We start from the raw sequence: 15,414 nt of genomic DNA, 5'->3' as shown, positions 1-15,414 counted from the left end.
AAACAAATGAAAAGACAAACTCTCAAAGAAACGAGTTACAAAGGAAAATCAGTTTTTTGGATTTTAGCCCATTCTTTTCAGTGTGCAGTGGATCTAATTATTATTTTAATTTAAAATTTCCTAATGACAATGATGAACAATCAAGCCACAATGAGATTACTACTTCACACCCATTAGGATGACTATTATCACAAAACACACACATGCACCGAAAGTAACAAGTATTGGTGAAGATGAGGAGCAACTGGAACCCTTATGCAATGTTGGTAGGAATGTAAAATTACACAGCCACTACAAGGAACAGCCTAGTGGTGCCTCAAAAAATTAAATATACAATTGCCATGCAATCCAATAATTTCTTTTTGGGGTATGTATCCAAAAGAATTGAAAGCAGAGACCGCAAGAGTTATCTGTACACTCCCATTCACAGCAGCATTATTCATAATAGACTAAAAGTGGAAACACAAGAGCAAACACAAGCAGGGGGAGTGAAAGGCAGGGGAGAAGCAGGCTCCCTACTGAGCAGAGAGCCCAATATGGGGCTCAATCCCAGGACCCTGAGATCATGACCTGAGCCGAAGGCAGTCACTTAACCAACTGAGCCACCCAGGCGCCCCAAAAACAGACTCTTAACTACAGTGAACAAACTGATGGTGACCAGAGTGGAAGTGGGTGGGAGGATGGGGGAAACAGGTGATGGGGACTAAGAGGGCACCTGTGAGGAGCACCACGTGTTCTATGGAAGTGCTGAGTCACTACATTCTACACCTGAAACTAGTATTAGATGGTATGTTAACAAACCGGAAGTTAAATAAAAACTTCTTTAAAAAAGATGAAAAGCTAAGATTCTACATTTACCATTAGGATAAGACGGACTTTTTAACCAAAACAAGGTCAAAAAATATAAAAGTCACACATCTGACAATTAAAATAAAAAATCTTACTCATCATATGGTTAAAGATACCATAAACAAAATCTGTAGAAGACAAGGGATCGTTTGAACACCCACGAAATCAGCCCAAAAATGTAAGAAGATATATCCAGATCTCTACAGAGTATCTCCAGCGGTTGGTTTTGAGGTGTGAAGCAGGGAGCCGTGATTCTGTGGGCAGATATCGGAAGATAAACAGAAGGTGGAGGGAGACTCTGGGATCTTGAGCTGCTGAGCACAAAAGCCTCCTGCATGGGGGACCAGGCAGAGACTCACAGACTGGTAGCAAACTGCAGGGAGAGGGTTTGGGGGCAGCCCCCAGACTGAAACCTGGAGCTGCAGGGGGGCAAGTGCAAACTGCGGGCAGCTGGCAGTTTCAGAAGTACAAAGGGCAGAGACATGCCTGAACCTGGAAGTAAAGACTGGTAATACTGCTGTGGGGCATACAACCCAGAACGCTCTGGTTTTTAGCGGCACAGACAAAAACAGAGTCAGTGTGACCTGGAGGGCTCTCTAGAGAAGAGACTGCGATCTCTCTGGTCTGAGTCAAAAGACTGGATAAAGTCACTTCTGCTCTGATTCTTGGAAGAGACACAGAAAGCCGCTAGTGAAAGCGCCCAGCAAACAAAAGCCCCAAAAACCTAGTCTTCACTGAGCATCCCCCCCTGCCCACTGGAGGCAGGGCAACTCTGCCCAAACACGGTTGCCTGAGTAACAGTGTGGCAGGCCCCTCCCTCAGGAGACAGGCTAGAAGAACAAGAGGCTAACAACCCTAAGGTCCCTATAAAACAGGTGCATCTTGCTTTGGTTGTGGTCAATAGTCTGGACTCTGTACATTCCCTCAACCACGCCTCAAAGGAATGACTAAGAGAAGAAACCCCCAACACAGGAAAAATTCAGGGACTGTGACCTCTGCCACAGAACTAACTGATATGGATATGAGCAAGATGTCGGAAATAGACTTCAGGGTAACAGTTATGCAACAGTAACTACAATGGAGAAAACGACTAATTCTCTAAGGGCAGAAATGAGAGCTGATTTGGCAGAACTTAAAAATGCTATCAATGAGATCCAATCTAATCTAGATACTCTAACAGTCAGGGTAAACCAGGCAGAAAAACAAATTAATAATCTAGAAGACTAACTGATAGAAAAGAAGGAACAGGGGACGCCTGGGTGGCTCAGTTGGTTGAGCAGCTGCCTTCGGCTCAGGTCATGATCCCAGCCTCCTGGGATCGAGTCCCACATCGGGCTCCTTGCTCCGCAGGGAGCCTGCTTCTCCCTCTGACTCTGCCTTCCACTCTGTCTGCCTGTGCTCGCTCTCGCTCGCTCTCTCTGACAAATAAATAAAATCTTTAAAAAAAAAAAAAAGAAAAAGAAAAGAAGGAACAGGAGGAGGCCTGGAACAAACAGCTTAAAATCCATGAAAACACTGAAAACAGAATTAGACAAATAAATAAAGCCATGAAACATTCCAGTGTCAAGGAATCTCAAGGCCATCTTAAGGGGAGTTAGGGGAGAGATTCCTTACGTACAGAGGGAGGAACATCAGAATAACGTCAGACCTGTCCATGGAGACCTGGCAACCCAGAAAGGGCTGGCAAGACATACTCAGGGTACTAAATGAGAAGAACATGCAGCCAAGAATACTTGATCCAGCAAGGCTGTCATTTAGAATGGATGGAGAGATAAGAGCTTCCAAGATTGGCAGAAACTGAAAGAATATGTAACCACTAAGCTAGAGCTGTAAGAAATATTAAGAGATTTTCGAGGACTATTAAGTTAAGGGGGGGTTCATATGAAAGGAGTAAGACCCCAAGAATGATACAGAAATTTACAGAGACAAGCTATAGAAACAAGGACTTCACCAGCTTAACAATAACAATAAAATCGTATCTTTCAATAATCACTCTCAACGTGAATGACGTAAATACTCCCATAAAATGGTACAGGGTCGCACACTGGATAAAAAGACAGGACCCATCCATATGCTGTCTAAAGAAGACTCATTTTGAACTTAAAGATACATCCAGACTGAAAGTGAAGGGATACAGAAGCATCTTTCATGCCAGCAGGCTTCAAAATAAAGCTGGGGTGGCAACTCTCATATCAGACAAATTAGATTTTAAGCTAAAGACCGTGGTTAGAGATACAGAAAGACACTATGTCAGTCTTAAATGGTATATCCAGGAAAAAGATCTAACAATTGTAAATATCTATGCCCCCAACATGGGAGTAGCCAACTGTTAACCAAAATAGAGACATATTGATAATAATACATTAATTATAGGAGCACTCAACAGTCCATTTCTCAGCAATAGACAGATCATCTAAGCAGAAAATCAACAAAGAAGTGCTTTAAATGACACACCGGGCCAAATGGCCCTCACAGACATATACAGAACCTTCCACCCTAAAACAACAGAATACTCACTCTTCTTGAGCACACAGGCAACTTTCTCCAGAAGAGACCACATTCTGAGTCACAAATCAGGTATCGACCCATACCAAAAGACTGAGAGACTGAAATTATTCCTTGCATATTCTCAGACCACAATGCTCTGAGACTGGAACTCAATCACAAGAAAAAGTTTGGAAAAAATTCAAACACTTGGAAGCTAAAGACCATCCTGCTTGAAATGTTTGCGTCAATCAGGAAATCAAAGAAGAACTTAAACAATTCCATGGAAACCATGGAAAACACATTGGTCCAAAACCTATGGAATATGGCAGAGGCATTCCAAAGGGGGAAATATATAGCCATCCAAGACTCACTCAAAAAAAAAAAAAAAAAAAAAACCAAGAAAATCCTAAATACATGAACTCTCTTTACACCTTAAAGAGCAGGAGAATCAACAACAAATTAAGCCTACCTACACACAAGAAGGGAAATAATTAAGATTAGAGCAGAGACCAATGAATTAGAAGCCAGAAATACAGTAAAACACAGAAACTAGAAGCTGGTTCTTTGAAAGAATTAATGAGATCAATAAAACCACTGGCCACACTTAATCTAAAAGAAAAGAGAAAAGGAGTCAAATTAATAAAATTATGAATGAAAGGGGAGAGATCACAACTAATACGAAGGAAACAGAAACAATTATCAGAAATTATTATCAACAGCTATATGCCAATAAATTAAGCAACCTGAAATGGATGCATTCCTAGAAACCTATAAACTACCAAGACTGAAACAGAAACTGACAACCTGAATAGACCAATAACCAGTAACGAGATTAAAACAGTGATCAAAACCCTCCCAAAGAACAAGAGTCCATGACCTCACGGATTCCCTGAGAAATTCTACCAAACATTCAAAGAAGAAATAATACCTGTTCTCCTGAAGCTGTTTCAAAAAAAAACAGAAATAGAAGGAAAGCTTCCAGACTCTGTCTATGAGGCCAGCATTACCTTGATCCCAAAACCAGGCAAAGACCCCATCAAAATAGAGAATTTCAGACCAATATCCGTCATGAATATGGATGCCAAAATAATCAGCAAGATCCTAACTAATAGGATCCAACTGTACATTAAAATGATTATGCACCACACAATCAGGAAGGATTTACCCCTGGGATGCAAGGGTGTCTGAACATTGTGAATCAATCAATGTGAGAGAATACATAAATAAGAGAAAAGAACCACATGGTCCTCTCAACTTATGCAGAAAAAGCATTTGCAAAATACAGCATCCTTTCGTGATTAAAACTCTTCACAGTATAGGGAAAAAGGGAACATTCCTCAGTTTTATAAAATACATCTATGAAAAACCCACAGCGAATATCATTCTCAATAGGGAAATGTTGAGAGCCTTTCCCTTAAGATCAGGAACATGACAAGAATTCCCATTCTCGTCACTACTGTTCAACATAGCACTAGAAGTCCTAACAACTAGTCAGACAACAAAAATAAATAAAAGGTATTCAAATGCAAAGAAGAAGTAAAACTCTCTCCACAGATGACATACTTTATGTGGAAAACCTGAAAGACTCCACTCCCAAATTACTAGAACAAAGCAATTCTGTAATGTGGCAGCATAAAAAACCAATGCTCAGAAATCATCAGTTACTTTCTTATACACTAACAATGTAACTGTAAAAAGAGAAATTAGAGAATTGATCCTATTTATTATAGCACGAAAAACCATAAGATACCTTGGAATAAACCTAACCAAAGAAGTAAAGGATCTAGGGGTTCCTGGGTGGCTCAGTGGGTTAAGCCGCTGCCTTCGGCTCAGGTCATGATCTCGGGGTCCTGGAATCGAGTCCCGTATCGGGCTCTCTGCTCAGCAGGGAGCCTGCTTCCCTCTCTCTCTCTACTGGAGATCTCTCTCTGTCAAATAAATAAATAAAATATTTTTTTTTTTTTTTTTAAAGATTTTATTTATTTATTTGACAGAGAGAAATCACAAGTAGATGGAGAGGCAGGCAGAGAGAGAGAGAGAGGGAAGCAGGCTCTCTGCTGAGCAGAGAGCCCGATGCGGGACTCGATCCCAGGACTCTGAGATCATGACCTGAGCCGAAGGCAGCGGCTTAACCCACTGAGCCACCCAGGCGCCCCTAAATAAATAAAATCTTAAAAAAAAAAAAGAAGTAAAGGATCTATACTTTAGGAACTACAGAACATTCATGAAAGAAATCGAAGAAGGCATAAAAACAAAAAACAGAGAAACATTCCATGCTCATGGATTGGAAGAATGAACATTGTTAAAATGTCTATGCTGCCCAGAGCAATCTATACTTTCAACCCCATCCTGATCAAAATACCAATGGCATTTTTCAAAGTGCTGGAACCAAAATCCTAAAATTTGTATGGAACCAGAAAAGACTCCAAATAGCCAAGGAAATGTTGAAAAGAAAAACAAAGCTGGAGGAATCATGTTGCCTGACTTCAAGCTGTATTACAAAGCTGTAATCATCAAGACAGTCTACTGACACAAAAACAGACACACAGACCAATGGAACAAAATACACACTACACACATGAACCCTCAACTCTATGGTCAACTACTCTTTGAAAAGGCAGGAAAAAATATCCAAGGCAAAAAAGTCTCTTAAATAAATGGTGATGGGAAAATGGGATAGCGATATACGAAGAATGAAACTCGACATTTTCCTATACCATACACAAAGATAAACTCTAAATGGATCAAAGACCTCAAGATGAGACACGAATCCATCAAATCCTAGAGAAGAACACAGGCAGTAACCTCTTCAACATTGGCCATAGCAACTTCTGTTAAGACACATCTCCAAAGGCAAGGGAAACAAAAGCGAAAATGAACTTTTGGGACTTCATCAAGATAAAAAGTTTCTGCACAGCAAAGGAAACTGTCAACAAAACTAAGAGGAAACCCACGGAACGGGAGAAGATATTTGCAAATGACACTAGAGACAAAGGGCTGATATCAAAGATCTATAAAGAACTTCTCAAACTCAACACCTAAAATACAAATAATCAAGTCAAAAAATGGGCAGAAGACATGAACAGTAAGTTCTCCAGAGAAGACATACAAATGGCTAACAGACACATGAAAAAACATTCATCATCATTAGCCATCAGGGAAATTCAAATCAAAACCACACTGAGACTTTTGGGTTTTCCACATATAGTATCATATCATCTGCGAAGGGCACTCCAAAACTGCTAGAACTTGTACAGGAATTCAGTAAAGTGTCAGGATATAAAATCAATGCACAGAAATCAGTTGCATTTCTCTACACCAACAACAAGACAGAAGAAAGAGAAATTAAGGAGTCAACCCCATTTACAATTGCACCCAAAACCATTAGATACCTAGGAATAAACCTAACCAAGAGACACAAAATCTATACTCAGAAAACTATATAAAGTACTCATGAAAGAAATTGAGCAAGACACAAAGAAATGGAAAAATGTTCCATGCTCATGGATTGGAAGAATAAATATTGTGAAAATGTCTATGCTACCTAAAGCAATCTACACATTTAATGCAATTCCTATCAAAGTACCATCCATCTTTTTCAAAGAAATGGAACAAATAATTCTAAAATTTATATGGAACCAGAAAAGACCTCAAAATAGCCAAAGGGATATTGAAAAAGAAAGCCAACGTTGGTGGCATCACAATTCCGGACTTCAAGCTCTATTACGAAGCTGTCATCATCAAGACAGCATGGTACTGGCACAAAAACAGACACACAGATCAATGGAACAGAATAGAAAGCCCAGAAATAGACCCTCAACTCTATGGTCAACTAATCTTCGACAAAGCAGGAAAGAATGTCCAATGGAAAAAAGACAGCCTCTTCAATAAATGGTGTTGGGAAAATTGGACAGCCACAGGCAGAAAAATGAAACTGGACCATTTCTTTACACCACACATGAAAATAGACTCAAAATGGATGAAGGACCTTAATGTGCGAAAGGAATCCATCAAAATCCTTGAGGAGAGCACAGGCAGCAACCTCTTCGACCTCAGCCGCAGCAACATCTTCCTAGGAACAATGCCAAAGGCAAGGGAAGCAAGGGCAAAAATGAACTAATGGGATTTCATCAAGATCAAAAGCTTTTGCACAGCAAAGGAAACAGTTAACAAAATCAAAAGACAACTGACAGAATGGGAGAAGATATTTGCAAACGACATATCAGATAAAGGACTAGTGTCCAAAATCTATAAAGAACTTAGCAAACTCAACACCCAAAGAACAAATAATCCAACCAAGAAATGGGCAGAGGACATGAACAGACATTTCTGCAAAGAAGACATCCAGATGGCCAACAGACACATGAAAAAGTGCTCCATATCACTTGGCATCAGGGAAATACAAATCAAAACCACAATGAGGTATCACCTCACACCAGTCAGAATGGCTAAAATCAACAAGTCAAGAAATGACAGATGCTGGCGAGGATGTGGAGAAAGGGGAACCCTCCTACACTGTTGGTGGGAATGCAAGCTGGTGCAACCACTCTGGAAAACAGCATGGAGGTTCCTCAAAATGTTGAAAATAGAACTGCCCTATGACCCAGCAATTGCACTACTGGGCATTTACCCTAAAGATACAAACGTGGTGATCCAAAGGGGCACGTGCACCTGAATGTTTATAGCAGCAATGTCCACAATAGCCAAACTATGGAAAGAACCTAGATGTCCATCAACAGATGAATGGATCAAGAAGATGTGGTATATATACACAATGGAATACTATGCAGCCATCAAAAGAAATGAAATCTTGCCATTTGCGACAACGTGGATGGAACTAGAGCGTATCATGCTTAGCGAAATAAGTCAAGCAGAGAAAGAAAACTATCAAATGATCTCCCTGATATGAGAAGTGGGGATGCAACATGGGGGCTTAAGTGGGTAGGAGAAGAATCAATGAAACAAGATGGGATTGGGAGGGAGACAAACCATAAGTGACTCTTAATCTCACAAAACAAACTGAGGTTGCTGGAGGGAGGGGGTTTGGGAGAAGGGGGGTGGGGTTATGGACATTGGGGATGGTATGTGCTTTGGTGAGTGCTGTGAAGTGTGTAAACTTGGCGATTCACAGACCTGTACCCCTGGAGATAAAAATGTATGTTTATAAAAAATAAAAATTTTAAATAAATAAATAAGATTCAAAAAAAAAAAAAAAACCACACAGAGATACTACCTTACACCAGTCAGAATAGCAAAAATTGACACGACAAGAAACGAGAGGCTGTGAAGAAAGGGGACCCCTCCTACACTGTTGAAAAAAATGCAAGTTGGTAGAGCCCCTTTGGAAAATGTGTGGAGATGCCTCAAAAAGTTAAAAATAGAGCTACCCTATGACCCAGCAATTGCACTACTGGGAATTTACCCCAAGATACAGATGTAGGGAAAAGAAGGGTCATATGCACCCCAATGTTCATAGGGGCAATGTCCCCAGTAGCTAAACTACAGAAAGAGCTGAGATGCCCTTCAACAAATAAATGGATAAAGATGTGGTCCATATATACAATGGAATATTACTCAGCCATCAGAAAGGACAAATAGCAACTTTTGCATCAACATGGATGGGACTAGAGGAGATTATGTTGAGTGAAATAAGTCAAGCAGAGAAAGTCAATTATCATATGGTTTCACTTATCTGTGGAACATAAGGAGTACCACAGAAGACATTAGGAGAAGGAAGGGAAAAATGAAAGGAAGGAAATCAAAGGGGGAGACAAAACATGAGAGATGGGACTCTGGGAAACAAACTGAAAGTTTTAGAGGGAAGAGGGAAGGGGGATGGGTTAGCCCAGTGATGGGTATTATTAAGGAGGGCACATATTTCATGGAGCACTGGGTATTTTACAAGAACAATGAATAATGGAACACAACATCAAAAGCTAATGATGTACTGTATAGTGACTAACATAACAAAATAAAAATTAAATTTTAAAATGTAAATAAACTTTTCAAAGTAGCAGCACATATGACTAATTAAAGGAAATGAACAAAAAAAGAGAGGAAAAGAACACTACCTATGTGTATACAAACACTGAAATCATGTTGTATACTTGAAGCTAACATAATGTTACAAGTCATTTATACCTCAGTTTAAAAAAAATGCTCACAAAGCCCATGGAGAGGGGTGCCTGGGTGGTTCAGTGGGTTAAGCCTCTGCCTTTGGCTCAGGTCATTATCTCAGGGTCCTGGGATCGAGCCCCCTCATCAGGCTCTTCGCTCAGTGGGGAGCCTGCTTCCCTCTCTCTCTGCCTACCTCTCTGCCTACTTGTGATCTCTCTTTGTCAAATAAATAAAATCTTGGCGTGGGGGGAAGAAGCCAATGGAGGGCCATGTGAAAAGCAATTAAGGCTTCCTGCTCACATCCAGACCCATGTGAGTCATCTTGGAACTATATCCTTAACCCCTCAAGCCCTCAGATGACTGCAACACTGGCCAACATCTTGACCACCACCTCATGAAAGACTGCAAACAAAAACCATCCAATTACTAAGCTGCTTCTCAATTCCTGATACACAGAAATTATGTGAGATAATATTTATTATTTGTTAAAAAAAAAAAGCCAAATCTATTTGAAAATTCTTAAAACTATAGCCCTATAATAATTCTTAATGTCTCTTACTGTATCCTAATAATCAATGTTCTTACCACTAAAACAAAGAAATATTCAAATAAAGTTTATTATTCATGTGAAAAAAAAAAAACAAACACTACCTACTTTGCCTAGGCTAACCCATGAATTTGTCACCCAAGCCAACACATGCAACACTTTCAGCACCTCCTTTTAAATATGTCTAAGTAAATAATATCCATGGGGATGCCACCAACCTGATCTGCTGTCAACTTCACTTGGAACAGAGGCTTCTTTCTTCCTTAAAGAAACTGGAACTGAATTCAGATGAGATTTCTGGCATTCAGCCTAAAAGATATATAACATTAGAGCAATTAAAAATTAGTAATTCTGATTAAATACAATTGTTTTTAAATTGGAAAAAAAAAGTATTTAAAAACAATAAACCAGGGCGCCTGGGTGGCCCAGTGGGTTAAGCCGCTGCCTTCAGCTCAGGTCATGATCTCGGGGTCCTGGGATCGAGTCCCGCATCAGGCTCTCTGCTCAGCAGGGAGCCTGCTTCCCTCTCTCTCTCTGCCTGCCTCTCCATCTACTTGTGATTTCTCTCTGTCAAATAAATAAATAAAATCTTTAAAAAAAAAAAAAAAAAACAATAAACCACACGGCGGGATACACTGATGCTGCAGAAGAATGGATATTTCTTACACTGAGGGATGGGTACATAAGTGCTCATTTATATTATTTTTAATAACCTTACATAATATCTTTTCTTCTGTAAATTTGAAATATACCAAGTCATAAATTTTAAAAATCTAGAAAAGGGAAATCTCATTCATACATTACAAGTGGCAAAGAAAACTGGTAAAATCATCTTGCAGAAAAAATTGACAATATTTAACAATTTCATTTGAAATGTGCATATCCTACAGAAATACAGTTTACAACAGGTGCGCAAAGAGGCATGAACAAAGGTGCACATCAGTGTACATGACTGTAATAATGAATAGATGGAAACAAATCTACCAGTTGGGGAATATATAAATAAGGAAGCCACTGCACTGTTGTTCAGTGAATACACTATGAAATTCAATTATATAAAGAAACAAAAGCAAGTTTTCACTATATTCTGTTCCTCTTAAAACCTCATTAGGATTTTTTAAAATGTATAAACCCAGAAGTATGAGGAGAAAGACAAGGGAACAGATGGCAGATGTCAACAAACTTTTCTTAAATTGGAAAGCAGATCAGCAGCAACTAATCAGTCCAGAGAGAGGAGAAACATGCTGAGAAAACACAGAAGGAGACAGATTAATACTTATGGAGAAACCAGTAAGATCAGTAATTAGATGTGCAAGGCACCTCTAAAAGACGGGTTCCAAGTGAGGTCGAGGAATAGAAGAGTTGCTAAAAGTAGGTACAAGAAGCAGTCAGAGTCACGGAGCCTCTCCTCTTCCAACCCTGTCATATTAGATGTTTACTCTCCTGAGTTCCAGAATCAGAGAAACTATAGACTCAGACATAGCCGAAAGTAAAAGTAATACAGTAGAAACAGAGATATTAAGTGGAAGCATCCAATTGTACCTTCCCTCTGCCCCACGTGGCTGAGAACATTTGTAGTTAGAATCAGACTCCCAAGCAGGACACATGTGTCAGAAAAACGTACCAAGCCAAGTTTTAAAAAAAACCTGTAGATAGTAACACCTGGACATCCACAGTGACATGGCCCAGACAGATCATAGCACAGTAAAATCTACCAAGGCACAAATTTTACTGCATAAATAGAACTTTCAATCACCATTTTAATTTTCCATTCAAATATGAAGAGACCACTAAGATTCACTGGACATACGACAAAAGGCTCTAGTACAAAAAGGCAAGGAATTTGCAAGAAACAGAAACTGTAAAAAGAAATCTTAATGAGAGGAGTTAGAGGAGGGGCGCCTGGGTGGCTAAGTGTGTTAAGCCTCTGCCTTCGGCTCAGGTCATGATCTCATGGTCCTGGGATGGAGCCCCATATCAGGCTCTCCACTAAGCAGGAGCCTGCTTCCTCCTCTCTCTGCCTGCCTCTCTGCCTACTTATGATCTGTCAAATAAATAAATAAAAATTTTTTTATTTAAAAAAAAAAAAGAAGAGTTAGAGGAATCTAACATCAAGGAATATCATGAAATTTCTAATCACTAAAAGCAGGGACACCTGGGTGGTTAAGTCGGTTGAGAGTCTGACTCTTGATTTCAGCTCAGGTCACAATATCAGAATTGTGAAATTGAACCTCAAGCCTGTATTAATGTCAATATCCTGGTTGTAATTCTGCAAGTACAGTTTTACAAGATGTTACCCATAGAGGAAACCAGGTAAAGGCTTGCACTCAATTCCTTATAGCTGCTTCTTAATTTATAATTATCTCAATACAAAAAGCTTAATTAGCAAAATAAGTTAGTAGAGTTCCCAAAATCTTTCTATAGAGTAGAAAGAAATCTTATCTCTTTTTAGGCAGATTGGACTGAAATGAACAGATCCTCACTCTCTCATGGAATAAGATGGGTCAGTCTAAGATGAAATTTTAATGAGACCAATCCATTCCTAGACTACCCTGTTCTTCAGAATGAGGTCTCCTGGGAAACTGAGAGCCAGGTAAGTCACCTTAGCCCTTAAATATTGGGAGACATCAGTTCTGTCCTGTGAAGGTTTCTGTTCAACTTTTTAGCCTCTTGCCTCAGACTGCTTCAATATCTGGCAATTGCCTTCCTGGCATAGCAAGACTATATATGTCACTCCACCTAACTGGCTCAGGATTCTGTGCCAGGCCCAGAACTTACAAATGTTCTTTAAGGAAAAGTGCCTACCCATTTGGAACATCCCTGGAATCCAGTCTGTCATGCCATCTCAACACAGCTGACAAAAAATATGCTTTCCCACATAGACTCTCTCTGTGTGGGAAGGCCTAAAGCCCTCAGCTTTTGCACCAAATAAGCTAACACCCTTCTAAGGAAAGAAAAAGATTAATAATCATCAACTCATCTCAAGATTCTTCTCTCTTTGGAATTTTATCCAGCCTGTGTTCTTTCCACAGCTCCCCATGTCTCTAAAATTAGAATTTGTTCGCATTTCATTCTTTTTAGCTTTAACAGCAGAAATGTTGGCCTACTGCAGTCTGTCCCTTCCTACTGAGGAGTGAAAGCCCTAGCATAACTTTGATACCAAAGCCCTATAAAAACATTTTGCAAAAAAGAAAGAAAAGACAATACTGTTCATGAACATAGATGCAAATGCTTCATATACTAGCAAACTAATTTAAAAAGGTTAATACTTTATGACCAAGTCAAATTTATCTCAGAAAACTTAAGGTTGATTTAACTTTCAAACACCAGTACTATATAATTTACCACATTAAAGAGAAGCTCTCTAATTCTGGATCTGTTTTCAGTCTTTGGAACCAAAAAGCTATATATACCTGATTCCTGAACAAGGGTTTGAACTGTGAGGGTCCACTTATTCACAATTTTTTGCAATAAATACAGTACCATAAGTGTATCTTCTCTTCCTTATAACTTTCTTAACACTCTCTTTTCTCTAGCTTTTTAAATTTTTTTGAGAGAGGAACAGTCTCAAGCAGACTCCGTGCTGAGTTCAGAGCCTGACATGGGGCTTAATCTCACAACCCTGAGATCACAAACTGAGCCAAAACCATGAGCCAGATGATTAACTAACTGCACCATCAAGGCGACCCTCTAACTTACTTAATTATAAGAATATAGTATATAATACATATACAAAATTATGTGTTAATCAGCTATTTAATACATATACAAAATATGTGTTAATCAACTGTTCATGTTATCAGTAAGGCTTCTAGTCAACAGTAGGCTATTAGTAAAGTGTTTGGGAAGCCAAAATTGTAAGTGGATTTTCAGCTGCAAGGGTGGGTCCACAACCCTAACCTCTTCATTGTTCATAAATACCTATATAATTAGGTATTTATACAAATTTCTAATCAATGTTATTTCTAAATTTCTAATCAATGTTATTTCTAGTACTACGTAATTTTTCTCTCCAATTTGTATTGTACTTTTGAATAACTTGTCTTTATTCATTAGCTTCACAAATTCTATTTGAAAGTTTGCTATTTTGTAGTTAGGTCAACCTAGCAAAATAAGTCAAGCAGAGAAAGACAACTATCATATGATCTCCCTGATATGAGGAAGTGGTGATGCAACATGGGGGCTTAAGTGGGTAGGAGAAGAATCAATGAAACAAGATGGGATTGGGAGGGAGACAAACCATAAGTGACTCTTAATCTCACAAAACAAACTGAGGGTTGCTGGGGGGAGGGGGTTTGGGAGAAGGGGGTGGGATTATGGACATTGGGGAGGGTATGTGCTTTGGTGAGTGCTGTGAAGTGTGTAAACCTGGTGATTCACAGACCTGTACACCTGGGGATAAAAATATATGTTTATAAGAAATAAAACATTAAATTTAAAAAAAAAAAGATATAATCTTTAAAAGACTGATTCTCCTTATAGTAATAGATTAACTTTGGTTTTCAGAATATAACCAAATTTGCCAACCTGGATTAGGAACTTCAGCAGCCGCCCACTTTCCTAAAAACCTAATTCAATTATTATTTTAGGAGAGGTGAAAAATGATTGTGCAGCAATATAATAATTCTACACCCAGACCTCCAATTTCAAACACTTGAAACATCAAGTCAAAATTGTCACAAAACACCTCTAAATGATAAAAAGAATGGGAATATAGGATTCCCTTTTAAGAATAAGACGTAAAAAAAACTAGAATAAATAGAAGTATATTTTGTAATGTTTCATCATTAAACTGTTAAAGCTATACCAGCTCTTCTTTTTGACCTACCTCTTTGCTTGGTGACTGAATACAAATGTCTCCTGTTTTAGGTGTTGAATAAAGCAATGATTTTGTAGAATTTGTGCTAAAATCATTGGCCAAACCTTAAAAAAAGCAGTAAATAAATAAATAAACACGGTATAAAATCTTTTGGTTACAATTAAAAGAAGCCCTACATGAAATGTGAAGAAGTTTGACAACTCTTTAAAAACAATTAGTTTAAAATTAAGTACAAACATCACTTCAACATTCAAATGTTCCTAGTCGGCATCAGGAACTGAAAAAGGCAAACAAGATTCCTGAAGAAATAATATAACAGCTCTTCTTTCAGTGCTTATACAGAAGAAATATTTTTCCATTGTTTCTTTGGTTGGCCTATTCTCTTATTTCAATGCCTTCTAATGCTGACAAGCACTTAGAGAAGTTTTTGCCCTAACTCACCATTTCTATAGAAAGAACTGCATATCACCAAACATTACCTCTTAGAGATCCTAAGTATTCCGCACATTTACTCCCACTATATGAAATACCTTCTCCTGTGTATGATAATTATTTATGGACTCCCAGAGTATAAGAATCTAGTATGAACTAAAGG

General features: G+C 38.8%; 1 protein-coding gene across 2 annotated transcripts in view; it reads right to left on the bottom strand.

Annotated features, from left to right (window-relative positions):
* Positions 1 to 15,414, bottom strand: part of CENPC (centromere protein C) — a 93,610-nt gene that overhangs the window by 58,320 nt on the left and 19,876 nt on the right. For both annotated transcript variants that reach the window (XM_082726362.1, XM_082726361.1), the window contains exons 4-5: positions 14,829 to 14,923; positions 10,219 to 10,309 (exon numbers count right to left, since the gene is read on the bottom strand). In XM_082726362.1, coding sequence (XP_082582488.1) covers positions 10,219 to 10,309; positions 14,829 to 14,923 — 186 coding nt within the window. The remainder of the gene's footprint in view (positions 1 to 10,218; positions 10,310 to 14,828; positions 14,924 to 15,414) is intronic.

Source organism: Mustela nivalis (genome assembly GCF_964662115.1).
Source record: "Mustela nivalis genome assembly, chromosome: 4".
Taxonomy (NCBI): domain Eukaryota; kingdom Metazoa; phylum Chordata; class Mammalia; order Carnivora; family Mustelidae; genus Mustela; species Mustela nivalis.
The sequence above is the reverse complement of the archived record's forward strand: the minus strand, read 5'-3'. Positions and strand labels throughout refer to the sequence as shown.